The sequence below is a fragment of the Schistocerca americana genome, chromosome 2 (assembly GCF_021461395.2).
Source record: "Schistocerca americana isolate TAMUIC-IGC-003095 chromosome 2, iqSchAmer2.1, whole genome shotgun sequence".
Lineage (NCBI taxonomy): Eukaryota > Metazoa > Arthropoda > Insecta > Orthoptera > Acrididae > Schistocerca > Schistocerca americana.
In genome coordinates, this window is record NC_060120.1 from 415,880,111 (window position 1) to 415,906,658 (window position 26,548).

Here is a 26,548-nt window from a genome sequence, read left to right on the forward strand (position 1 = left end):
TAAGTGGCTCGAAACAGCATATCCAGACACTCCGGGATGATGATGGCATTGAAACAGAGGATGACACGCGTAAAGCTGAAATACTGTTTAGTACCTTTTTCCAAAGCTGTTTCACAGAGGAAGACCGCACTGCAGTTCTTTCTCTAAATCCTCGCATGAACGAAAAAATGGCTGACATCGAAATAAGTGTCCAAGGAATAGAAAAGCAACTGGAATCACTCAACAGAGGAAAGTCCACTGGACCTGACGGGATACCAATTCGATTCTACACAGAGTACGCAAAAGAACTTGCCCCCCTTCTAACAGCTGTGTACCGCAAGTCTCTAGAGGAACGGAAGGTTCCAAATGATTGGAAGAGAGCACAGGTACTCCCAGCCTTCAAGAAGGGTCGTCGAGCAGATGCGCAAAATTATAGACCTATATCTCTGACGTCGATCTGTTGTAGAATTTTAGAACATGTTTTTTGCTCGAGTATCATGTCGGTTTTGGAAACCCAGAATCTACTATGTAGGAATCAACATGGATTCCGGAAACAGCGATCGTGTGAGACCCAACTCGCTTTATTTGTTCATGAGACGCAGAATATATTAGTTACAGGCTCCCAGGTAGATGCTATTTTTCTTGACTTCCGGAAGGCGTTTGATACAGTTCCGCACTGTCGCCTGATAAATAAAGTAAGAGCCTACGGAATATCAGACCAGCTGTGTGGCTGGATTGAAGAGTTCTTAGCAAACAGAACACAGCATGTTGTTATCAATGGAGAGACGTCTACAGACGTTAAAGTAACCTCTGGCGTGCCACAGAGGAGTGTTATGGGACCATTGCTTTTCACAATATATATAAATGACCTAGTAGATAGTGTCGGAAGTTCCAAGCGGCTTTTCGCGGATGATGCTGTAGTATACAGAGAAGTTGCAGCATTAGAAAATTGTAGCGAAATGCAGGAAGATCTGCAGTGGATAGGCACTTGGTGCAGGGAGTGGCAACTGACCCTTAACATAGACAAATGTAATGTATTGCGAACACATAGAAAGAAGGATCCTTTATTGTATGATTATATGATAGCGGAACAAACACTGGTAGCAGTTACTTCTGTAAAATTTCTAGGAGTATGCGTGCGGAACGATTTGAAGTGGAATGATCATATAAAATTAATTATTGGTAAGGCAGGTACCAGGTTGAGATTCATTGGGAGAGTCCTTAGAAAATGTAGTCCATCAACAAAGGAGGTGGCTTACAAAACACTCGTTCGACCTATACTTGAGTATTGCTCATCAGTGTGGGATCCGTACCAGATCGGGTTGACGGAGGAGATAGAGAAGATCCAAAGAAGAGCGGCGCGTTTCATCACAGGGTTATTTGGAAACCGTGATAGCGTTACGGAGATGTTTAACAAACTCAAGTGGCAGACTCTGCAAGAGAGGCGCTCTGCATCACGGTGTAGCTTGCTCGCCAGGTTTCGAGAGGGTGCGTTTCTGGATGAGGTATCGAATATATTGCTTCCCCCTACTTATACCTCCCTAGGAGATCACGAATGTAAAATTAGAGAGATTAGAGCGCGCTCGGAGGCTTTCAGACAGTCGTTCTTCCCACGAACCATACGCGACTGGAACAGGAAAGGGAGGTGGAGGTAATGACAGTGTCACGTAAAGTGCCCTCCGCCACACACCGTTGGGTGGCTTGTGGAGTATAAATGTAGACGTAGATGTAAATGTAGATGTAATTATTCCAAACATCGTGTAAAGAATTTTAACAATTTACAGTGTACAGTTCATTGTTAACAGCCGTCTGAATTGGTCAATTTGTCGACTGCAAAAGAGAATTGAGAAAATAGTGTTTCATACTGTTACTAAACATTCCATCAATGAAGACCATGTACTTTGTATTAATGAGCCTAAAGTGGTGAAATGATGAAGCATGCTCCAGCTGTCCAGTTGAGGTCACCACAAAGGAAACCATTTACAAAATCCATGCTATGTTAATGCAAGACCACTGAATAAAAATTCATGAGATTACCAAGACTGCAGGCATCTCAACTGAGCTGTGCATAATCTCCTGAATGCACAATTGGCTACGAAGAATCTGTTTGTGAGGTGGATGCTGTGACTGCTCACAGTCAACCAAAAGCGTGTCCAGCACAGCATTTCAACACAGGCATCAGCACAGCATTTCAGCTTAATGTCTGGCAATGTTCAGTCACAACTTGCAAGAGATTTTGCGCTGATCAGTGACTGTTGATAAAACCTGGGTATATCATCACACACCAGAGTCAAAACAGCAGTCAAGGTCGGTTGGTTGGTTTAATGACTAAAGGAACCAAGCTATGAGGCCATCAGATTCTCCTTCCTGGAACAGGCAAGTCAACAAAACTACACAGCAGAGAAGGGCCTAGTGAATAAACTCAAGGAAAGAAAAAATATAGGTCTGCCAAAGGTCAACAAAGCCTATGGGAAAGGAACAAAGAAGAAGAAAAGGGGTGAAAGAAAGAAAGGTGAGTGAGGTGCCCCGTCCAGGGAAGAGCTGGAGCCCCCCCCCTCCCCCTTACACACACAGAATACGCGAGAAGGGGGGAAAAGTGCAAAAGACCAGGTAGGGTGAGGACAGACTACCCAGCCACTGAGGCATCATCCGCTAACACTGGGTGTAACGAGTCAGGAAGATCAAGAGTCCGCCACTGGGTGGCTAGATTAGGACAGTCCACCAAAACATGGACCACTGTCAAATGGACACCATGACAACAGTGGGGCAGATCCTCACAATGGAAGAGATGACTATGAGTCAGCCGAATACGGCCAATGTGGAACCGATAAAGGAAGTGGAGTCCTTGCAAGAGGCATGCATAGACAACGTCCACCTATTTGTGGTCTCCTTTATCATCCATAGTTTGATCAGCTAAGTCAAGAGTATGCCACCCACATTCCAAATACTTAGAACTTGATGGCATAATACCAATCAAGAAGCCAATTCTGGAGTACCAATCTCAAGAGGCAGCTTCTCAGAAGCCAATTTGACCAGCCTCTCAGTGAGATCATTCTCAAGATCCCAATATGACCTGGGGCCCAGAGAAAGACCAATGAGTGTCTACATTATTTTGAGGGCAAAAAGGGAGTACTGCATAGCCAGGATCAACAGATGGTGAGGGCAACACTGGCCAAGCTGCTTAAAGAGTGGCTACAGATGAGTAAGGCCCCACTGGTGCAAGAACTCATAAGCTCAAGAGCATGAGTGTTAGCTACCAACTCCACTGGGAAAATACTGCAGCCATCCAGCAAGGAGTGGAGTTCATTAAATCCTGTATAAACATAAGCAAAGCTAGTATGACCGGCAACCATCCAAATAGATTACTTCTAAACCCTGAAATGCATCAAGAGTGGAGCAGAATTGGCAACGGCCGTAGGATGAGCTAAGTCTTCAGACTTTGTCAGAGGTCAAGACAGAGTGGTGGATTGGATATGCACCACGGAGATGTACTTGCGCCAGCCTGAAGAAGAAGGGATAGAGGGGAAATATAGACTTCAGAAAAAAGGATGCAGATACGGATGACTATCATAACTCCAGACACGGGCTTCTGTTGGGGGAGGTGGATCTCAGTATGTGGAAAGAGGAGACAGTAGTTCGGATGTACCTGGGAGCAATAGAAGCATAATGTGTAAGTGACCAAATTATTGTTTGTGCAGAGCCCACAACAATGGAACCCCTGGCTCCGGTACGCAGCCGATCACAGGGCTGGTCCAAAAGGCACAAGTTGCCAGCGTACTGGGTCCACAAACTGTAATGTTGAAGATCATGCCAGCCGTATATAAGACTCCCGTAATCTAGACAGCACTGGACCAATACTGTGAAGAGCAGCGTCAGAGTACAGCGATCCATGTCCCTGTTTGTGTTGCTAAGGCACTGAAGAGCACTGAGGTAGATGCAACCAACGTGTCTGCTTTAGTTGACGAAAACTTGGGGAGCTATGTCAACAGAGCATAAAAGACCAGTTTCAAAAAACAATGAGAGTCTACCATATTGAGGGACTGGCCCTCAAGGTACAGATCCAGATGGGGACAGACTGTAGCCTTTGACTCATCAAATGTTAAATAACTTGCAGAGGACAATGGTTAAACTGATTGGATGATAGCTGTTCATCTGAAGAGCCAGTTTACCCAATTTCAAAACTGGAATAACAACACTTTCTAGCCACTGGAAAGGGAATTACCCCTTGCTCCAGAGACAGTTATAATGGCCAAGTATATGACATTGGCTACCCACTGATAAGTGTTGAAGCAATTGGTTGTGCACCCACTCCAGTCGGGAAGCCTTGTCAGAGCAGAGAGCATGGCTACTGGTGAATTCATACTCACTAAACAGGGCAATATAAGGCTTCAGGCGGTGCGGAATGAAAGATAAAGGGAATCATACCAGATGGTGTTTGAGAAGGGGGAATGTGGGCAGGTAGTGCACCAACTCTTGAGTTCTGGGCAAAATGCTCAGTGATAGTGTCCAACTGGTGAGGATAACCGCACAGCAGGCAAAAATGCAGCTCATCTTTGCCCACACCTGCGAAGAGGTAGTATTTGGCCATACGGCAGACACATATTGTTCCCAACAAATCCGTTTCTGGTGTTTAAGAAGATAATGGGCCCTGACACGAAGCCATATAAAGGCTAGGAGATGTGCACAAGAGATGGATGCCAAAGGAAGTGGTAGAGTGCATTGTTGTTGGTTTTTAATAGCCACTGCAATTTCAGGGTTCAACCAAGAGTCTGCCACCGAGGAGAGCCCCATGGGAGAAAAATTATGCCAAAGCAATTTCAGGGGTCAACCAAGGGATAGTCTTCAATCAGGTAGGACCCCAAGGAAGAAGGAATTATGCAGAAGCAGCTGTCAAATGGAGGGCTTCTGTCAAGCTCTGTATGGACTCACCAATGCTGTCATGTTGTGGAGTGTGGAAGCCAAGAAAAACACATCTAAATCTGCATCAGTAAAGGCCCACCTGGGAAGGTGTCTACAAGAGTGATGCTTAAGGAAAGATAAAGACTACCAGAAAATTATCACTGCCACATAAATTTTCATGAAGTCCCCATGGAATGGAGGGGAGGTATCCAGGTCTACATACAGAAAGATCAATGGCCAAAAAAGTGTCGAGCACCAAATGCCACTCAAAGGTGTGTGGGAGATCCTGTGCTGAGGAGGCAGACATCAAGGCCTACCAGCATGTCTTCAACAATCCTGCAGTACCACCCCATAGAGGATTATGAATGTTAAAATCCCCAAGGAGAAGGAAGAGGGGAGCGAGCTCTCAAAAGATGCCAAGAAGAGCAGGAAGTGTAGGAGGCCTGTCTGGAGGGAGATAAGTTTGCCTATTGTTATTGCAGTGTCTAAATTGATATGACTGGCCACTGCTTCCAGCACAGTATGAAGAGGAACTCAGGAACTAACAATGTCCGTACAGATCAATGTAGAAACACAACCAGAGGCTCGCAAAGAGCCAGCACGATTCCAGAAGAAGGCTTGGAAACATGAAGAGTCAGCGAATAAGCACCCACAAAATGAGATTCCTGCAATACAACACAAGCTACACAGTAGGGAGGAAGAAGAGACTGCAATTCCGGAGGGTGGCGGTAGTAACAACCATTACAGTTCCATTGGAGAAGAGTAGTACACGAGGCCAGATCGATGTCTAACAGGCCACAATTGGTCATTGTGTTGGGTCACTGTCCACCACCAGTAAGGCAGAGTGATATCCATACATGTAATATCAGACTCTGACTGAGAGGGAGCAGGTGACACCCCCTGCGATGTGGACGTGTGTCTCATCCCAAAGCTTATATATTTTCTTCTCCTCCTCCTTTGGAGGGTAAGAGGAAATGTGGCTGGGAAAAGAGCAAGTCACAGCAATACCACGATCCAAAAGAGAACACCTGGCCTTAAGGGGCACAAAGTGTGGGTCTGGCATCAAACTCAACGAAATAGTCTTCTTGTCCTAGAGATGCTGGGGAGGATGGCTCTTACAGGAAGCCCCATCCCTGGCAGGTGCCAGAGAAGAGGGTTTCTTTCCAGTCAAGGAGAAGGAGTGGTTCCATGAGGGGAGGGAAGAGCAAGGGGGAAGGAGAGGGCAGCAGAGAGGAACCCATGCTGGAGATGCTACATATGGAGTTCTACCCCAAATGGCTCACACTACAGAAGCAGAATTTAGAAAGGAAGGTCAAACCCCAAGGCTAGGAATTGCAGAACTGAGGGCACAGCCGGGTTGTCAAAGGGCAACACTGAGGGAGATAGATTGGGGGGGAAGTGGGTTAGGAGGGGGGCAGGTAGGGTTTGAAGGAGTGGATATGGGGAAGGAATGCAACCTGGGAGAGAAGAAAGGCAGCAAAAGCTCAGGGCCCCGTGTGCACCACCCACATACTCACAAAGAACTGTGGGCCTCCTGGAGAAGAAAAGGCAGTCAAAACAGTGGACAAAGGCTGATGAAAGTGCAACAAAGATGCCAGACACTATTTTGTCACAGTTGATAAGTGATGGCCACCAATTTTTCGATTCCAAAGGAATAGTCTTCATGGGTTGGTTGGAAAAAGGCAGAACTATAACTGGATGCTATTATGCTTCACTGTTGGATCATCTGAAACTTGAGTTGGGTGAAAAAAGACCACTGTTGGTATGCAAAAATGTGTTATTTCACCAGGATAATGCAACATCCCACACATCAGCAATAACAATGGCAGAAGGGCAAGAACTGGACTTCAAATTTGTTCTTCCTGCACCTTGCTGATTAGACTTAGCCCCAAGTGACTTCTTCCTGTTTCCTAACTTGAAACTTTGCTTCCTGGAAAGAAATTTTCATCAAATGAGGAAGTGATGGTTGTAGTCAACGAGGTTTTTGCAGACTCTGACAGAACTTATTTTTCTGATGGGATGAAAAAGCTGGAGGATTGCTGGACGAAGTGTATCCCCCAAAGCAGAATATGTCAAGAAGTAAGATGAGCTGCTTATGAAAGAAACATTTTTTTTTGCTTTTCTATCAGACTTATCAAACCATCCCCATACAGCAAGAATATTATAGTACATTGTAACAGACATTTTATGTCAGTACTAAAATGATATATTGGAATTAATAAAGCTCCAGTTGTTTTAGGCTCTCTGTAAGGATATAGTCTGCAGCAAATACAAACTACAATGCGTGTTTTAGCAGAGAGCAATTATTGTTTTCACTGTATAGCTTGATAAACTTCTCACCTATTGAATATTTATATCAAGTGTTTTGATGGCTCTTGTAGTAATGTAACAGCTTCTCATAAAATTGCAATGTACTCTCAAGTCTGTCTGGATCAAGTCTTAGTGGAGTCCTTTCAAGATACCATAAGCTGAATTTGTTATGCAAGTTTATGAGGATACTACGTTAATTTTACGTAAAGTCTACAAAATAATTTTGACTACAGTAAAACATTATGTTCTATGGTCAATAACAGTAAGTAGTCTCAATATACCGTCTCAATACAAAATTCTAAATAATACAACACTACAGATAATATTTCAGTGATACACTTACCAGATATGACAATAGCTAAATATTAAAATTCATTAAATAATTCTGAAATAACAAAATGTACGTGTAACCTGCATCCACAATCATATGCTTCATATAATTTACAGAGTGAGTTTTTCAATTAAAGCTGTCAATTCAAGTATTTAAATTTTTCTGTTCCATATATTCTAGTATTCAAGCACAGCTTTAAGCAAACAATCAGTTTTGTCAATTAAAGCCAGATTTTCTGTGGGATTAATAGTGACTTTGCTTTACAGCCAGCTTGTTAGCAGACAGTAAAACTGAAGATACCAAGATACTGTTCAATCGCATATGCCTTCTTAATGAAAAATATCCACAGACAACCAATATATAACAACCATATGAAAACAAAAATATCCCAACTGCAGTAAAATTATTTGTGAGTGCTGTTTAGCATCAGAATTGTGGCAATATTGAAAATTAATTATGTTCATAATGCCATGTTTGTGACATCTAGAAAAACAAATACTAATCAGTCTTAACTAGATCTCAGAATTTTGACGTGATATTAGTGCAGCAGAAAGATGCAGATTACAGGTGCAGGGAAGAAAAAAAAAAGCAAACAAGAGAAAGACATACATGGTTAATGCCAATGAAGCAAATAAGGTCACTAGTAGAGGTACAAAGTTAAATAGTAGCATATTACTTGTATGTGGCTGGTTTTCATGTTGCTATCCCATGCGCAGTTGGCTGCAAGACCACCAGGTGTTTTGCCCAAGTTGCAAAGGGCATCTTCAGATAGAGCTGGTGAGCTATCTGGAACGAGATAGCCAGGCACCCGGGGTCGATGGGGAGGAGCCTGCCTTGTGGTTGACTGGTGAAATTTAAACCACATTAGGCATTTATGGACAGGAAAGGATGCAAAGGAGCTGTTCTTAGTAAAATGGACAAAATGACTGATGTTATTCCAGCTGTAATCATTGGTTCCAATACAGTGGAGGAAAAATATTAAAGTTGATGAACAGAGAAAAGAGAAAATACTTTTAAAAAATACAGTCATAATGATTTTTGTAAACACTGCCTTTTTAATTATTTAGTAGAAATGTAAAAACTAATTCAATCTATTGTAAGTTTCGCCTGAAGCAATGAATGTGAAGTAAAAATATTTTGTTAGTGAGACAGACATTTCACCTCCACACTTCCAGATATGTGAAGGAAAATGAAAGTCTGGAAATAGTGTTACTAGAGTTCTAGCCACAAATTTCACAACTTTATAACCACAACACGAGATCTGAGTTCAGAAGTACATTAAGCCTTTACCACAAGGAACTGTTTCTCTAGGTCTTCCATTTCCTGTTAACTGATATTCGGAACGTTTGGAGAAAATTTTAGTGTTTCAGTATTGTTTTCAATTAGAATTAGTAATGACCAAATCATTGATGTCCTTCAATCTTTAAAAACAACATTTTTTTCTAAAAAGTATGTGTGACTGGTAAAAGGCATAGTTTCATAGGCCACTGTAATCATACAAAAAGTAACAGAAGCATGAATAAGAGATTACATCTGAAATGGCATCAGCCAGACTTTTTATGTTCAACTTTATTTTTCCCCTTTTCTGTATAAAGGTAAGAAAATACAGAAGAAAAATAAAAACTCGCAAAAAACATATACATTTTACATCTGGAATATACAACTCCTTTGCCACAGGGGGTTACTTGAAAATGTAGAGTACTACTCTGTAGTTAAAAGTTCCAGATAAGAGAAAAATGAACAGAAGTTCTCTGACAAGTCAACCGTCATTCTCCAATCTTAATTCCAAAAAATGTAAATTTATACAATCCATTATCTGACAAAATTATTTTTAATGCTCAATACACTAATTTTCATGTGTACATTTTAAGGCATATTTGTTGATGCAACAGAAACTTTGACAGGAATTCTTAAAATGAAGAGAGAGTAGAAATGAAAGTGCTACTCACAACAGTACATTTTTTTATACAGATGCTGACAAGCAGGGTGCGTAAGATTTTGAGTAACAGGTGCTACTGTTAATTAACTTGTTCCATGACAAGCAATTCAAGTCTGCATATAACTTCTGCTACTATGATACTTGAATCTCAGGCCCCATTGTCATGTATAAAGTGTACACACAGAAAATTCTATGGCCTATTGACTAATATAATTAGTTTGTTTCAAAAACATGTACGCATATTCAAGTGAAAGAGAGAGAGAGAGAGAGAGAGAGAGAGAGAGAGAGAGAGAGGGGGGGGGGGGGGGGGGGGGGGGAGATAACAGAGTTACAAAGTTATAAGTAAACATAAACAGATAGAATTTTGAAAATAACCAGTGAAAGTGAAACTTACTAATATCCATAAATGACAAAAAAGGCTGAATACAAAATACTAAAAACAGATCTGATAATACATAAGTAACCTGAAGAACAAACCCTGTTCCTCTTATTACATTTTCCCCAGCTAGCAGTGATACTAATTCCTTATTGCATCAGCAAGTATTTTTATAACGGACAGCCTTTCTACAAAGTTCAGGAGCTTTATATGTTTTTGTTTACCTGTAGCAACAGGTGCACAAATAAATATTAATAGTGACTCCAGTAAAATGTAAATGTGTGAAGACAGTCAGTCCCTTAAAAGATAAGTGCATGACCATAAAGGGAATACTTCCGGAGCAGACGTTAAAATAAAAATCACAATATATTTATCAGGAAGCACAAAGACATAAACACAAAAAATAGAAAAAGTGATTGCCACTATCCAGTAATTATAGACATTGGAAGGATGATCCAGAATATAGCAGACGGGCCTCGTAAATTGAATTAAAAATGTAAGAAATGTAATTGGTAGCAATAATACAGAGCCATACTTAGTGTCGAATGAATCGGTAACAACACTGTAGACACTGCTACCCAATGCCACCATTCTTGCATCTGTTGAAACAGTTTTTATGTAATATAAAATGTGTGTCTGAATATGGTACTAGTTTTCACATTTCAGAATATAAATATTCTTGGTTTCAATTACAGTTGTTATTCTAAATATGAATTTCCACCAATTATTTTAATATTGTGTTTTAGCACGAAGTGGTATATCAGGGTGTATACGACTCAGGACAACCGGGAGGTCCCGGAAAAACCCGGGAATTTTTTCATCCGGGAAAAACCCCGGGAACTTTTTAGAATTCCGGGAATTTTTCATTGTTTTAATTTTCGGTTAAATTTTTGTAACATTGACTGGAAAGAACCAATACTCTAACAAAGGATATTATTTTATCTCGCTACTGCAGAATAATACTGCAGCAATAAAACATGAAAGGGAGAAAAAACGAAAATAAAACTAAGTTGGCAAGGAAATGCGGCATTACAGCAAAAAAACACAGTGCTCACACAAGCATCTGCCAACAGCAAAATGTGTCAAAGGCTTTAGGACAACTATGCAATGCTTCAGAACAACAAAAAAATTGCCTCCGATGAGCGTGACGTCACAAATGTTTACATTAGATTTGTTTGAGCAGTTGCGAGCGGGCTATTGCGCATGCGCAGTTGACTGACGTATGTGTAAGTACCTTCTCTCTCTTCCGGCTACAGAAATGTGGCTATTAGCTGTATAAGCAATAGCAGCAAGCCGCCAGATGCTTGAACACTACAACACAGTCAAAGCACTGTTCAGCACAAGAAGCATACCTCACTACACCTTCCCAACAACAAAGACACGAAACAGAAACATAGTAATCAGAGACCTACCAAGACGAGTATCCCCCCAGGCAATCAAAACAGACTTGACTGCCCGGGGGTATGTCGTCAAGGTAGTACAGCAAATGGGCAGCATAAACAGTAAGTGGCCGCTGTACCAGGTAACACTCCCTGACGTACCTCAAAACAAGAGGGAGATCACGATGGTCCTGGCAGTCCCTGTCACCACGGAGCCGCTGCGCCGTAAAAACAAGACGGTGCAGTGCTTCAGGTGTCAGGGCCTGAACCACATCGCTGCGCACTGCAACATGCCAGTGAGATGCAGGAAGTGCGCTGAGGCCCACGACACCAGGACATGCACACTCCAGCACACGGACCCACAAATAAGGTGCGCGCTGTGTGGCAAAAACCACACAGCGGGTTACCAAGGTTGTGAGGTCCACAAAAGACACTCACAGCAGGCAAAGGGCGCAAAGGCCGCCCCCCACACACGCAAACAGAACACCACAAACCCAACCACTCACACAAGAAAACAAAATACAACAACACACACAGACAAGGCCTGGGTAAAACCAAGGCCGGACACACCGAGGGCGACATATGCGGAAGTGGTTTCTCCCCTGAGGAACCATGAAAGCGTGGCCCAATCACCACAACACCAGACACAACAAACAGAACAACACCAGGATATACACAGCACCAACGGCCAGGTCCACCACGACGGAGGAAGCTCTAGGGAACCCCACACACACTCCCCCCCCATGGATCAGTTGTTAGGCGTAATGGTGCAGACCATGAACCTCGTCATGGAAATGATGAAGGAATTCAGGGAAGCCCAGAAGCAGAACACACAGATCCTCGTTGCCCTCCAGGCAACAGTCCAGCAGTCGCTCCCCTCCGCGACTTCCTCAGTAGTTTCAAAACCCCATCATGGATAGACGACCAAACATCCATGGCCTGACAATGTGCGTCTTTAACGCAGACGGCATTGTTAACCAAGAGGTCGAGTTCAGAGAACTCATGAAGGAGTTCTCCATCGACATATGCATGATGGGGGAAACCCACTTAAAACCGGGAATAAAAGCGACAGTCCCCAACTATGTTAGCTATCGCAAAGACAGGCCAACCCAAGGCGGAGGAGTGGCCGTATACATAAAAAGAGGGATCCCCCACCACCAGGTATTCTTACCAGCTACCAATAAAATCGAAGCAGTGGCGGTGGAAGTAGCCACTGCCACTGGACCCCTAACAATCGTTGCAATCTACCGACCCCCACAAGACCAGATAGATGAGGGAGACATAGCTACTCTAGGGCAAATTGAAGGCAAACTCATAATAGGGGGCGACTTCAATGCCAAACATCCTGATTGGAATTCTAGAGTAACCTCCAGAGCAGGCGCCAGATTGCAACAACTAGCGCGCAACCACCACTTCGAAACCTGGGGTCCAGTCGAGCCCACACATTTTCCAAAAAATGGAAGCAGGCCCGACGTGTTGGACATAGCTCTCACTAGGAGGATTACGGGGTTTGTGACCGCGAGGACGATCAACAGAATGTCCTCCGACCACAACCCAGTGATCCTAGAGGTCGACGTGGGAGAATGGGTAGCACTCCCACGGTACCAGACGTCTTACAAACGTACAAACTGGGAGCGATACCGAGAAACTGTCGCCTCTGATATCGCTCGCGCCCCGCCACCTACTGCCGAAACAGTAGAACAAGCGCTACAAGACCTAACAGGCACCATCTTGCAGGCAGCGGAAGAAGCCACCCCTCCACAAAGGGATGGCCCGCCGCCGCAAATACAGCTCCCGGAACACTTGCTAGCTCAAATTCGACATAAGAACAGAGTGGCAAAAGAGTGGAAGATAACCAGAAACCAGGCCACAAGGAGGCTGCTCAATCGTCTACAGAGAGAATTGAAGGTAGCGCTCAATGAGCACAGAAACCAGCAATGGCAAAACCGCCTCTCAGCCCTCAAAGTAGACGATCACACACTTTGGCAAGCAACCAAACAATTCACAAGAAGACGCGCTAGGATGCCGCCACTGCATGGCGAGCGGGGTATGGCCTACAGCCATGCTGAAAAGGCCAACGCCCTTGCCGACACTTTCGAGAAGCAGTTCCAAGCGGCTGAACCCCAAGATGATGAGCATGAAAGAGTGGTCCGTCGTCAACTGGCTGTCTTCCTCAATGCTGAGGAGGACCCAGAAGACGAACCCACAGTTTTTGCCCCCGAAGACGTGGCAAAAGTAATTAGGTACCTCCCCTCCAAAAAGGCGCCAGGACATGACAATGTCACCAACCAGTTGGTCAAAAACCTCCCACCCACGGCGATCGAACACCTCGCGAACGTCTTCAACGAGATTACTCGTACCCGCGAGTTCCCAGCTTGCTGGAAACACGCGGAAGTGGTCGCAATACACAAACCAGGGAAAGACCCTCTGTTCCCGCAGCACTACAGGCCGATTAGCCTCTTGCCAACTCTCAGCAAGATCTACGAGCGCCTCCTGCTAAGACCCATACAAGAACACATCACCAGAGAGCAAATTCTGCCGGATTTCCAATTCGGATTCCGGCAGAACCACTCTGCCCCACAACAGATCATGAGAGTGGTTGAAGCAGCCACAGAGGGCTTCAACCACAGAGGTTACTGCGGGATAGTGCTACTTGACGTAGCCAAGGCCTTTGACTCAGTATGGCATAGAGGGCTACTCTACAAGTTGTACACCCAAGGGTTCCCCGGGAGTATAGTTAAACAGATTAAAAGCTATCTCTCGAACAGAACTTTCTCTGTCAAAGTAGAAACGTCCACCTCCACCAGAAGGCGTATTCGTGCTGGGGTGCCACAGGGATCGGTCCTGGGGCCCGTTTTGTACAGTCTGTACACTGCGGACACTCCAACGGCCCCCCTGGTGCACACTGCACAGTACGCTGACGATACAGCCTTCTACACAAGAAACGCGAACAAGGACCTGGTCATCCGTAGGCTACAAAGGGTTTTAGATGACACAGAAACTTGGGCCCGTCGCTGGCGAATCACCATCAATTCTGAAAAGACGCAGGCGATACTGATCACCCGTAGGCTCGGAAGGCGCGAACCTCCTCAACGGCCCCCCCTCCACCTTCACCTAAACGGAACCCAACTCCTCTGGCGCAGAACCGCCAAGTACCTTGGCGTAACCTTAGACTCTCGTCTTACGTGGAAACCCCACATAGACGAGGTCCATAGGAAGGTCTGTGCCAGAATGTCCATCCTGTACCCAATCCTCAACTCATCCAGCTCCCTTTCCTGCTCAGTAGGAGTGAACGTGTACCAGGCCCTGATCCGGCCAGTCATGGAATACGCGTGTCCTGTCTGGGGATACGCGGCGAAGCAGCACCTGGACAAACTCCAGAGGCTGCAGAACCGCGCCCTCAGGAGGGCACTGCGTTTACCCCTTGGATTCCCTATCGACGATTTGCATGCCGCTGCGGAAATCCCACTACTGAGAGAGCGTTTTCAAGACCTGGCAAGGGCCTTCTATGAAGGTACTTCCAGGTCGGGAAATGCTCTCATCCACTCCCTAGGTCGGTATGACATGTCCCGCGATAAACACAATCGCCCCATGACGATCTTCGACGACTAAGTCGAAGAGAAAAATCCCAATACCCATTCCCAAATCCTACTCCTACCCAAAATGCTACAATTATCTCGCCAAACCTCAGGCAAGTACCAGACCCACACAGAACAAACATCACAAATCACAGACATCAAAAAAGTACAGAAATAATCACACACACAAGTACACAGGGGAGTAAAAGCCGAAGGCTACAAACTCCCCCTCACACTTCCCCAAAGAGGGGAAAGTATTAGATGTAAGCAGCAGCCAGATGCTACCCGGAAAAATTTTACAGGCGCGCCCAATCTACCAGCGTCACGCATGCGCATCAGGTTCGGTTCTAAGGGCCGGAGTCAAACCGGGGTATCTGCCTCGGAACGCATCCCTGTTAGTTTTTGAACACTTTCTAAGTTGATTTCTGAATGAATCTTAAGTTGATTTTTGAATGCGTGCACAGTGTACGTGATGTCTCTGCCAGGGGAATCCCCGTTGCACCTAGAAATAAACTTTCCTGCAGACAAAAGTCGACGGGGCTATCGAGTTCAGCGGAATAAAGCCGAACGGGTGAATGCCAGTCGCTGTTTATGCGGTTGACTGGGTCTGCGAATGATCAGCGTTGCTATAACCACTAACGAAAGCCACGTGGTATCTTATCGGTGTATCCAAGAAAATGAAATTTACACAAAGTTTTTAGCCAGACCGCTACACTAGTAAGAGCCAGTTGTAAAGTCCGCAGCTAGCAGGCGCTTAAGTTCTATTCTGGGAGGAGCGCGGAAAACTCGTTGTACGAACACGTAATAACGCCTAACCGGAGAATAAACGCTGGATAACTAAACCGGTGGCCGTGGCAGGATTAGTGAAGTTAACCGGAGAATAAGTTTGGACACTGGCAGGAATACTTTTTAATTAGTGATGACAAGATTGTTAGAACGAGGAAGGAGAAGAAACGGGGACATCACACAAATTATAGAAGAATATGACGATTCCAAATTTTTATAGAAATTTCGCACTACTACTTTTCTGTCTCATGCTTGAGAATTGGAGCGTATGAATAAAATGTGAAACTTTTCCCTAACAAAGTTTTTTGCTTGTAGTAGGCCTAATATGCATTTGGTATTCGTACTTCTTAAATCATGTCCCATAAAAATGACCATTTGTTCCAAAACAGTCTCCTTTATTTGGTGTGTATTGCAACTTCTGCAATATTAGACATCCCTATTTCGTTTTATCTAGCACACAGTGACGAAGTACACGTAATCAGATCGAGAAACCACACCAGCCTTGGGTACTATTTGTATTAACAGCTTTTTCAGTATTACACAACATTTCGTTTTTTCGTGCAGCAAACCATTTGACGAACTTTCACGAGGTAATAGATTCTTTCTCAGAAAGGAAAGCACGCTATGTAAAGCCGTAGCAAGATTAGGGAGAAAAATTTGCTAGGACTTAAGGATTGAAGAAATGTGTACCGTCTTGCTTGCCTCTTGTCTTGACTGGTTTCATGTATCCTATGTTTAATTTTATGCCACATAAAACAGCAACTTATTAGCTAACAGGCAATAAAGAGTGCAGATTTTCTGAAGAGTTCTTGTTCTCCTGGTTACAAGTAATCCCATCTAGTATTAACTGCGAGTTTCTTTTTTAAGAGGGACAAGATGTCAAAACGGCCGACTTGGAGCAGGAGAGGCACCACAGGACATTTTCATGTCTACTGTCCTGAATAAAGTTTGATGGCATCCATTACAAAGTGTACTCATTTGAAAGCGATAGAGCGAAATACACGAAATACAGTGACGTGCGATACAAGAATGCTGTGGGTAGTTGCGTGGCACTGCACTTTGACACACTTTGAGACCAAATAACATCTTACATTTCCTCTAAGACATTTGTTTCACGTACCAGACTCTTCAGAAAGATGTGCTCTACAAAATGAACGTTTTTTGGAAAGTCGATTTAACTTTTGGCGTCGTACCTCGAACGCTGGAGGGAGCGGCGGGCACTATCTATTAATTATTGCCCCGGTTCGGAAATATCGTAGATCAGGGACATACACAGAGCAGTAGTCTGCGTCGTAGTGGGGAAGTGGGCAGTCTCTACTTTACCCGTATTTACGTTTAGTGATTTTGATGTTTCCTCTTCGTTTATTGCTCTCACGTCAAATGAAAACAAAAACAGATTTCTGTTGCCGGGCGCTATCAAGTGAATTAAAATACATTCACATAATTACGGAAGGCTAAGTTGTTAGTTTCAGTTTTTATTTTATTTCCACCTTTCTGACAGTCAAGTATTAATTGCCTTACAGAACAATTAAGTTATTTTTGTCGGTTTCTAAAGAAATTTGGCTTTTATTAATCTTTTCCGCTGAGGCATTCGATTTATTTGAAACGAAGTGTTTAATTCCACACCATTGGCTAGTTTCAACTGTTCGCTGCATTTCAAGTGCACGTTTTCATCTTCTAGCACATATGGTATTGTGCCATAACAAAAAACCAAACATGAGATAATACAGTACCGGTACTCCAAGAAAATTTACATCCAGATCTGGACATACGGATGTTCACTTTAAGCCGAATTATCCATTTTCGTATGGTTCACGAAATTCGGATGCTCCTGGTGTATCCTCTGATTTGTACGAATTATGGGCTTCCTGCGTCGTCGTAGCTGCGCAAGCGCGCTGGCGCCTGTTAATCTGGCGCTCTGTTGGAACTGCTGAAACGAACATATTTCTAACAGTCGTGGGAAAATATTCCGAATGGTGGTTTGAAAAGCGTTACTTTCAAAGTAAATTTCCTTTTACCAAGATGAACTATGTGTGAGAATGTACAATGAATTTCTTAAATCACAGAGCGTTTAACTCTCATTTAAAAAATCAGCTCTTTGAGTACGATGATTCAGAATAATTTCGTGCTCAGAAAATCTGACATTTATGTTGTTCTTAAAAATTTTACTGGCACATTTGTGTGATGTATCTTAAAGTGTAACACGAGCAAAAAGGAGCAACATTGAATGTGGAAGCTTTTATTTTCTTGTACCAACACTACGTATATTACTTTACACCATTAACTTTTCCTATTTGTGTATCTGCGCTACTTAACACTGATGTTGCTATTGGCTGACTACATCACGTGTCCTATGTTCTGAATATCCGCTGATGTCGGCTGGCGTGATCACGTGACGTGAGCTATCGCAATCTCGATTTCAGTGCTTCGGAAAGTAACATACGGTGTTTGGTGGAATTCGAATTTATAATTCTGTAATACAAAAATACAGGGTACATGTTGCTGCACGTCAGACATCTTCCCAAACCGGGTTTTGTTCCCTGAGTTTTACTAAAGTGCTGGGAAACTCTACACTGATGTATAAAACCATAACCATTCAAAGGACTGATAACTTCTACAGTTCAATTCCGGGAAAAATCCGGACCTTTTTTTTCGTCGTCCACATATGCACCCTTTATATGAAAGTAATTTGGTCTCTCTGCGTTAATTTTCATTCTCATTTTCCACCCTGTTTACTTTCAGTGCAGATTTATACAATTTTCTCTGTTCTCCATAATTTTATTGTATCCCTGTTAGTATCTTTGGGACATAACCCATTTAACGTTCCCAACTATCAGCTGCCTTGATGCATCTCTTGCAAAAATCTGTATTTCCCCAAGAGCATGTGTGACAAGACATGGTGTAGATTTGATTGTGACCTTGAGTTGATGGAAAGCTTAGCCACATGTTTGGGATGATAAAATCTTGCCACTTTTCCAGCATCTAATTTATGAGATCAATGACTTCTGTTATATTAATGATAAAATCTGCACAATACTCTAGGTTACCCAAAACAACAAAATACAGTCTTTGGTTCACCTTCCACACAACATTTTCTATGTGATGATTCCATTTAAGTAGTATGTAATTGCACTCTCTAGGCATTTAGTTGAATCAACAATTTTTAAATTTGTATTTTTTTATCTTTTGATTGAAATGTAATGGATTCTTAGTACTTGTATGGAGGTGCTCTTACTTTTTATTTTGTACAGTCAATTGCCACATTTCGCACCATACAGATATCTCTTCTAAATAATTTTGTAATTTGTACTGATCTTTTGCATCTACATCGAAATCGGCATACATACTCTGCAAGTCACCTTACAGTGAGTGGTGGAGTGTACCCTGTGCCACTATTAGTCGTTTTCTTTCCTTTTCCACTCACAGATAGGAGGAGGAAAAAATAACTGTCTGTATGCCTCCTAATGAACTCTAATTTCTTTGATCTTATCTTGAAGTGTTTGTAGGTGGCAGTAGCGTATTTCTGCAGCTTCAAATGCCGATTGTCTAAATTTTTTTAATAGTGTTATTTGAAAACAATGTCGCCTTCCCTCCAGGGATTCCCATTTCAGTTCCTGAAGCATCACCATAACACCTGCATGTTGTTTGAACCTATTAGTAACAAGTCTAGTAGCCTCCCTCTGAATCGCTTCGATGTCTTCCTTTAATCCGACCTGGTGCTGATCCCAAACACTCGAGCAGTACTCAAGAACAGGTCACACTAGCATGCTATAAGTGGTCTCCTTTTCAGGTGAAACATACTTTCCTAGAATTCTCCCAATAAATTCAAGTCCACCATCCTTCCCTACCTCAATCATCACATGCTCATTCCATTTCACATCGCTTTGCATAAGTTCCACACAGGTATTTAACTGATGTGACAGTATCAAGCAGGACACTACTAATGCTGTATTGAAACATTTCGGGCTTGTTTTTCCTACTCATCTGCAGTAACTTACAAGTTTCTACAATTAGAGCCACCTCCCATTCATCATATTAATTTTATCCAAGTAATTTTGTATCATCCTACACTCATTCATCTTCGACACCTTCTGATATATCACATCACCAGCAAAAAACTGCAGATTGCTGCCCATCCTTTCCAACAGATCATTTTTATTCATAGAAAATAATAGTGGCCCCATCACACTTCCCTGGGACGCTCCTGATGATATCCTTGTCTCTGATGAACACTCACTGTCGAAGGCAACATACTGGGTGCTATTACTTAAGAAGTCTTCAAGCCACACTCATATCGGGGATCCTGTTCCATATGTTCGTCCTTCATTACCAATCTACATGGGGTGCCATGTCTAATGCTTTTTGGAATCTGGAAATATGGAATCTGCCTGTTGCCCTCCATCCATAGGTGCAGTACATCGTGTGAGAAAAGGGCAAGCTGAGTTTCACGTGACCAATCCTTTCCAAAACTGTTCTTATTCTTGAACACCAAGGAAATTTATTATATTTGAACTCAGAATATATTCTAGGATTCTGAAGCAGACAGATGCTACGGACGTTAGTCTGTAATTTTTGCAGGTCCACTCTTTTCGCTTCTCATATACAGGAGTCATCTGCACTTTCTTCCATTCACTCAGGACTTTGCACTGGGTGAGAGATTCATGCTAAATGCAAGCTGAATAAGGAATCAATCTCGTAGATTAACAGTGACACTCTCCAGCATGACAGCGTCACGTCTCTCATGTAGCAAGTCATATTATCCTGGTCTTGAATGTATTAATCAGCTACTTTGACAAGGCCATGATTTCCTAAAATCATACCCTGAAAATGAGGTCCATTCTATCTGAAATTTTGCCCACCACAGCTAGAATAGCTTTTCATGACCATCCCAATCTCCGCACCATCCTTGTCAGACCCTATGTTCCTTCTGCACCCATCTCCCTACCCTATGGCTTCCACCTCGGTGACCATCCCCATTGCAAAACTTGCCCTATGCAACCTCCTACCACCATTTATTCCAGCCCTGTAACTGGCAAAACGTGTACTATCAAAGGGAGAGCCACCTGTGAAATGGACACTTTGTATACCAGCTGTTATGTAAATGCTGCTTGACTATTTACATTGGCATGACTACCACTTTCTTTGCTCCTCCCACCTCTATACATACTATGCACTTAACTTTTCTCTCTTATTAATTCGTGCACACTGTTTTAGCAGTATTTTCTGTCTTGCATAGTGCCTATCTTCCATCTTCAAGCTCTCAGTTTTTCAAATCTCATCTGGCGCAGTCCCTAACAATCAGTCTTTCCTTCTCATCCCATAAAGTAAGTCTCCTCTGACCCTGGTTTCTGGGTGACTTCTCTGAACTCTACTCCTTTTCCTAAACCTCACCAGTCATTTTCCCTGATCCTTCCTCTCCTTCAATCCTTCTGCCAGAGGAAGAAACAACTTGCTCCAAAAGCTTGGATATGTAATACCTTTTGTGTGTGTGTTCTCCTGTTTGCCACTTGGTGAGTAGATTCTTTTATTTATCCAATTACATTATATTTTCAAAAACTGATCGCTGTATTTACTGTTTAATTGCTATTTGTATTATAATGGCTGAGGTTAAAAAGTTGTCAATAAATGATTATTGGTCCATCAATATTCTTGTATCATTCCAGGCTTCAATGAAATTATGTCCCAAGAGTATTTTGCTTTTCTTTTAAAAATGCTACTCTTTAATGAAAACTGTGTAGGAATTCTGTTGGTGAAGTTTGTTCAATGTTTCACAGCACATTCATCTATAACAGAAGCTTTGCATTGACAAAAGTCTCTTGTTGTTCAAAAGCTAATTATCTTTTAAACAGTTTGTTGCATTCAAGTGAAGTAGGTTACGAATAAAGACGTGTACTGTGTGACTGTCACAGTGGAACATTTTAGAATTCATTTCATATGCTGGCATGGCAACAGAAATTGGGTTCCAAAACTTAGAGAGAACTGGCGAGTGGCAACACTCCTGAGACATTATTTGGAACAAGCACCTACTCTGTACGTTGACAATGGTATTCCAGCCAGACCGATTCCTCTGCTTCACTACCACTGAACAACTGCATGTGACACTATTCGTAACAGGCACAACACACAAAACTGTAGAGCTAATTGAAATGGGAAGAAACTGAGTTTATGACAACTGACAAAAAGACTCCTATCAGGTGGTGTGATAAAAGTGTGGATTTTGACAACATGGAACACCACACAAATGGTTCAAACAGAGAATACTGACAGAAATATTGGCAAAAATATCAATAAATCCTAAGTATTGTAAATTACAATTCAAGTATGAGTGCAGTTTACCATTGTGACATACTACTGAGCTCACTACGATTAATGCATTAGACTGTCAAACGGTATGAGAAACATTTTGTTTGTTTGTTTGTGTGTGTGTGTGTGTGTGTGTGTGTGTGTGTGTGTGTGTGTGTTTTCTGGATTAGAGCATTTTAAATGCTCATGCTCTCCACAGGTTGATTATAGGGTGAGAAAAACAGCACTTCCAGAGTTTCACCTACCTCTCATTACAGAAATAGTTGAAAAATATGCAACAGAATGAAGAAAAGCAGGCTAAGGTAGGCACTTCGATGACAAAAGTCCTCTATGATTTACAGGAAGGCATTTTCCAGATGTTATTGTGAGTGAACATCCAAAGAAACATGCACTAATGTGTCGATCTGTGGTCCCCACAAAACAAAGTAGGCCAAGAATCCAGATACCAAGGCAAAATTTGCAGCATACCATTATATGTTGTATCCTGTTTCAAGTCTTATCATGCAAAGAAGCATTATTAATCATCGACAACTAAAATTGATAGTTGAAATTACTTGATACTCCTGAATAAATTATTTGAGAAAAGGAAAGAAAAAAAAAGACAAGATACAGATATACATTTATAGAGTACATATATAGAGAGGGAAAAAGGCACCATTTTTAACTTTGTCAGTACCAGACCAAAGCCCATATCAAAAGTAACGAAAAAAAAATAGATACAATGAGTGCAAAACATATTCAAATAGTTCTTTCAGATGAAAGATTCATTGGCAAATGAACAGATCTGGTGTTTCGGGTACCACAATACACACCATCCAGTCACATTACTGCGATCACCTGTCAAACGTTTGAATAACCACTTTTGCACTGCAGACCATTGCAAGAAGAGAGTCAATGAAATTCTGGAAGGTACGGTAGGGATAGCCATGCTGACTCCAGTACTGTGGACAGCTCCACTACGATTCTCAGATGAATATCAATGGCGCAAACAGCTCAATTGAGGTGGCCACACAGATTCTCAATTGGGTTTAAATTGGGCAAGTTTGCTGGCCAGAGGAGTACAGTAAACTGATCCTTAAGCTCTTTGAACTACGCACATACATTATGAGCTGTGTGACACATTACATTGACCTGCTGCTAGATGTTGTCGTGCTGAGGAAAAACAAATTGTGTGTAGCAGTGGACATGGTGCCCATGGATAGATGCATACTTTTGTTGATTCACTGTGCATGCCAGAATGACAGGATCACCCACTGAATGCCACAAAAACATTCCTCATACCATAATGCACCCTCCCCTCTGGCCGGGACCCTTCCAACAATTGTTACAAGGTGTTTGCTTTCACACATTTCACACTGATTTTTGAGTGTAAAATACGATCCATCCAAAAAAAGGCACCTGTCATCACTTACTGGTCACCCACCCCCACTACTGGTGTGCAAATTCCAGCCTTCATCACTGATGAACAGCAGTTAGCATCGGTGCTTGTACCAGGTGCCTGCTGCTGAGGCCCATAGGAAGCAACATTTGCTGAACAGTCATTGAGGAGAAACTGTTGGTAGTCCCTTGTCTCACCTGGGGAGTCAGTTGCTCAATGTCTATACCCACACGCATGTCTGCAGCCGTCGTTCACCCCTTTCATCTACGGCCTGTGTTGAACCACAGTTTCCTCAGTGCCAGTTTGTCACACAGGGTATACTTTAACCATGGTGGCACACAAACAGCTTACAAACTTAGCCATTTCAGAAATGCTTCCACCTTTGCCACCTCCACTCTAGTGCTGACACCTGTCATCTTTGAGTGGATATTGTAAGTTAACATCAAACATCAAAAAGGAGGTGGTCAAATCTAAGTGCAACAGAGCCGTAGTAAGTGATAAAATGTGTTCCGGTGTTGTAGTAGGGTGGGGGGAGGGGGTGGGGTGGGGTGGGGTGGGACTTAGAAGCACAGGGGAAGCTAGGTCACAGGATTATGTTCATGCACTTCCCTCATTCATAGATCTACAAACTGAGGAGGTGATCCTTCATTCTGTCTGCTCCACAACATAATAACATGCAACTACAGTGTATTTCACAAAGTCATCCACAGTGGAGCTCATGAATCACTGGTCGCGCAGTACGAAGACATGCCCGAGGAGTGTTTGTTTTATACAAAATACATTAACACTACATGGAACACACATGAGAGTTACTAATAACACTAACTCAGGTAATGCCTATCAACAGAATCTATATAAATCTCTGCACACAGTTCTACAAGGCTAGAAAAGGAATTGATACTGTGTGTTGAAACAAGTATTCAAATGCTTCAAGTTTCTGAGTCTGAAGCACCTCTCAATATGTAATTATGAAATATACTGGTAAAAAACAGATGTGGTGTTTCAAAAGTGATGTAAATATTCAGGATTAATTCTGACAGTTCAACAAAAACTACACACAATGTTACAGAATTATTCCAATGTGACCACAACAGTTATATCAGATATCCCAATTTTTTGGCAGTGAAACATTCCTAGGGATGCAAGGAAGGACTGAAAATACATAGTGAGTACTGTAAAAAGTATTCAAAGTTAAAAAGAATTCAAAAGCTTAAAGATTCCAAACTTGAAGCATCTTTCCAGATGGAAAAAAAAAAAAAAAAAAATATGTGCTAGCAACAGACAGACCAGATTCTTCATCAGCAGCAATATCTATTCCATGCTCAAAGTAAATACACAGCGTACATAGCATCAGTTGACAGTTGACTGACACACACACACACACACACACACACACACACACAGTGTGATCAAATTATTCCATGTAAAGGAAAGAATTTGTATTAAAAAAAATTGAGTTTTGGTTTTGAAGTTTGCCAGGCCAGAGAACAATCAATTTTATTTATGTACTCAAAAATGTATTCAGATGTATCAGAAGTGTGCTCCAGCAAGGAATTCATTCCACTTGTGAATTGTCTGTGAGTAGTGCTAGAATGCACCAAGAGCACAGATGAAGTGGAGTGAGTGGATGAAGGGATTATACAGCATTTATCTGGCAAGCTATGGCTGAAATATTCAGCACACAGCCAGGAGGCCAGGACAGGTAATACAGCAGGCAGTAAGTGGTTGTAGACGAAAGGGTCCCAGCACAGTAAGCTGGGTTAGGCCATAATGACACCGCTCTTGGCACAGAGTTAACATGTTATCTGAATTCCATGCTGTTGAACCAATGAAATCCTTTGCTTTTGAAGCCACAATAGCAGCTGTAACAAAGATGTTTGCAACTGAAGACTTGCCATATCATTTTTTTCCCCTTTTTTTCTCCATTGTATGTTCCAGCGTCACATATGACATCATTACCAGTTTTGAGTTAATACCAAGCCACCATCAGATGATGTGTTTAAAAAGAAAGAAAAGAGGGTACAGTGAAATATGAAACTATAGTTGTTGAAAGTGGCCTACCCTGCACCACTGATATTCATTTCCTTTCTTATTTCACTCAAATGTAGCAAAGAAAAAATGACTATCTAAATGCTTCCACGTGAGTCCTGGTTTCTCTGATCTTGTCTTTGTAGTCCTTACGCAAGATGTATGTTGGTAGCGGCAGGATTGTTCTACAGTCTGTTTACCCGTTCTCTAAACTTTCTCAACAGGGTTTTGTGAAAATAACCCCCCCCCCCCCCCTCCTCCCCCCAGGGATTTCCATTTGAGTTCACAGAGCTTTCCTGTAATACTTGCACATTGACTCAGTATAGTGGTAATAAATCTAGCAGCACACCACTGAACTGCTTCGGCATATCCCTTTCATCCAACTTGGTAGGGCTCCCAAACACTTGAGCAGTACTCAAGAGTGGGTCACAGATGTGTTCTGTATGTGGTCTTTTTTACTGAGGGACTACACTTTCCTAGAATTCTCTCAATAAACTAAAGTCAATCATTTCCCATACCTACACCTGACCTTACATGCTCGATCCATTTCACATCAGTTAGCAACATTTAGCCTAGATATTCAATAGAGGTTTCAGTGAAGTAGCACACCACTAATACTTTATTTGACACTACAGGATTGTTTCTCCTACTCATCTCCATTAATGTGCATTTTCCCACATTTAGAGCAAGCTGACAAGCATCACACCAAATCTACCAACGTCTTCTTGTACCCTCTTACAGTCACTCAAGGACGACACTTCTCCGTACATCAGTCATCAGTTCTAGTTGAAGATAGTTACTCAACCTATCCTTCAGATCATTTATGTATGTATAATATGAATATTTATGCAGTCACAATGACATCAAACACTGGTTAGTGTCCTGCCTTTTACCACCAGTCAAATGATGTGGCAGAACATATGGTGTGCATCTTTAAAGAATTCATGTCTAAGGCAATGTAAAGGACACAGTGGAAGCAGCACTCACTGTTCGACAATGAGATATCCCCAGGGGTAAGAACGCCTTTTTTAAACCATCTATACAGTGATGTAGGATAAGGTCCCAGGTATCACACCCTGCAGTCATTGAACCTAGTGAGTCCTCATTTGTGAGTAGTTGACAAAAACAAAAATACAGAATTTTATATGAGACTCAGTACCATTCAGATAGTAGTATTTTGTTGACTGATTGCATGGTGTAATGAATAGAGTACAGCCTTCATGTGCAGGTCTTAAGTTCGAATCTTTTCAGGCACTATAAAT

The 26,548-nt window shown here is 42.4% G+C and overlaps 1 protein-coding gene across 3 annotated transcripts in view; it reads right to left on the reverse strand.

Annotated features, from left to right (window-relative positions):
* The window catches only part of LOC124594894 (zinc finger protein ubi-d4), a 256,583-nt gene that overhangs the window by 159,685 nt on the left and 70,350 nt on the right, over positions 1-26,548 (reverse strand). For all 3 annotated transcript variants that reach the window (XM_047133370.1, XM_047133369.1, XM_047133367.1), the window contains exon 4: positions 8,196-8,363. In XM_047133370.1, coding sequence (XP_046989326.1) covers positions 8,196-8,363 — 168 coding nt within the window. The remainder of the gene's footprint in view (positions 1-8,195; positions 8,364-26,548) is intronic.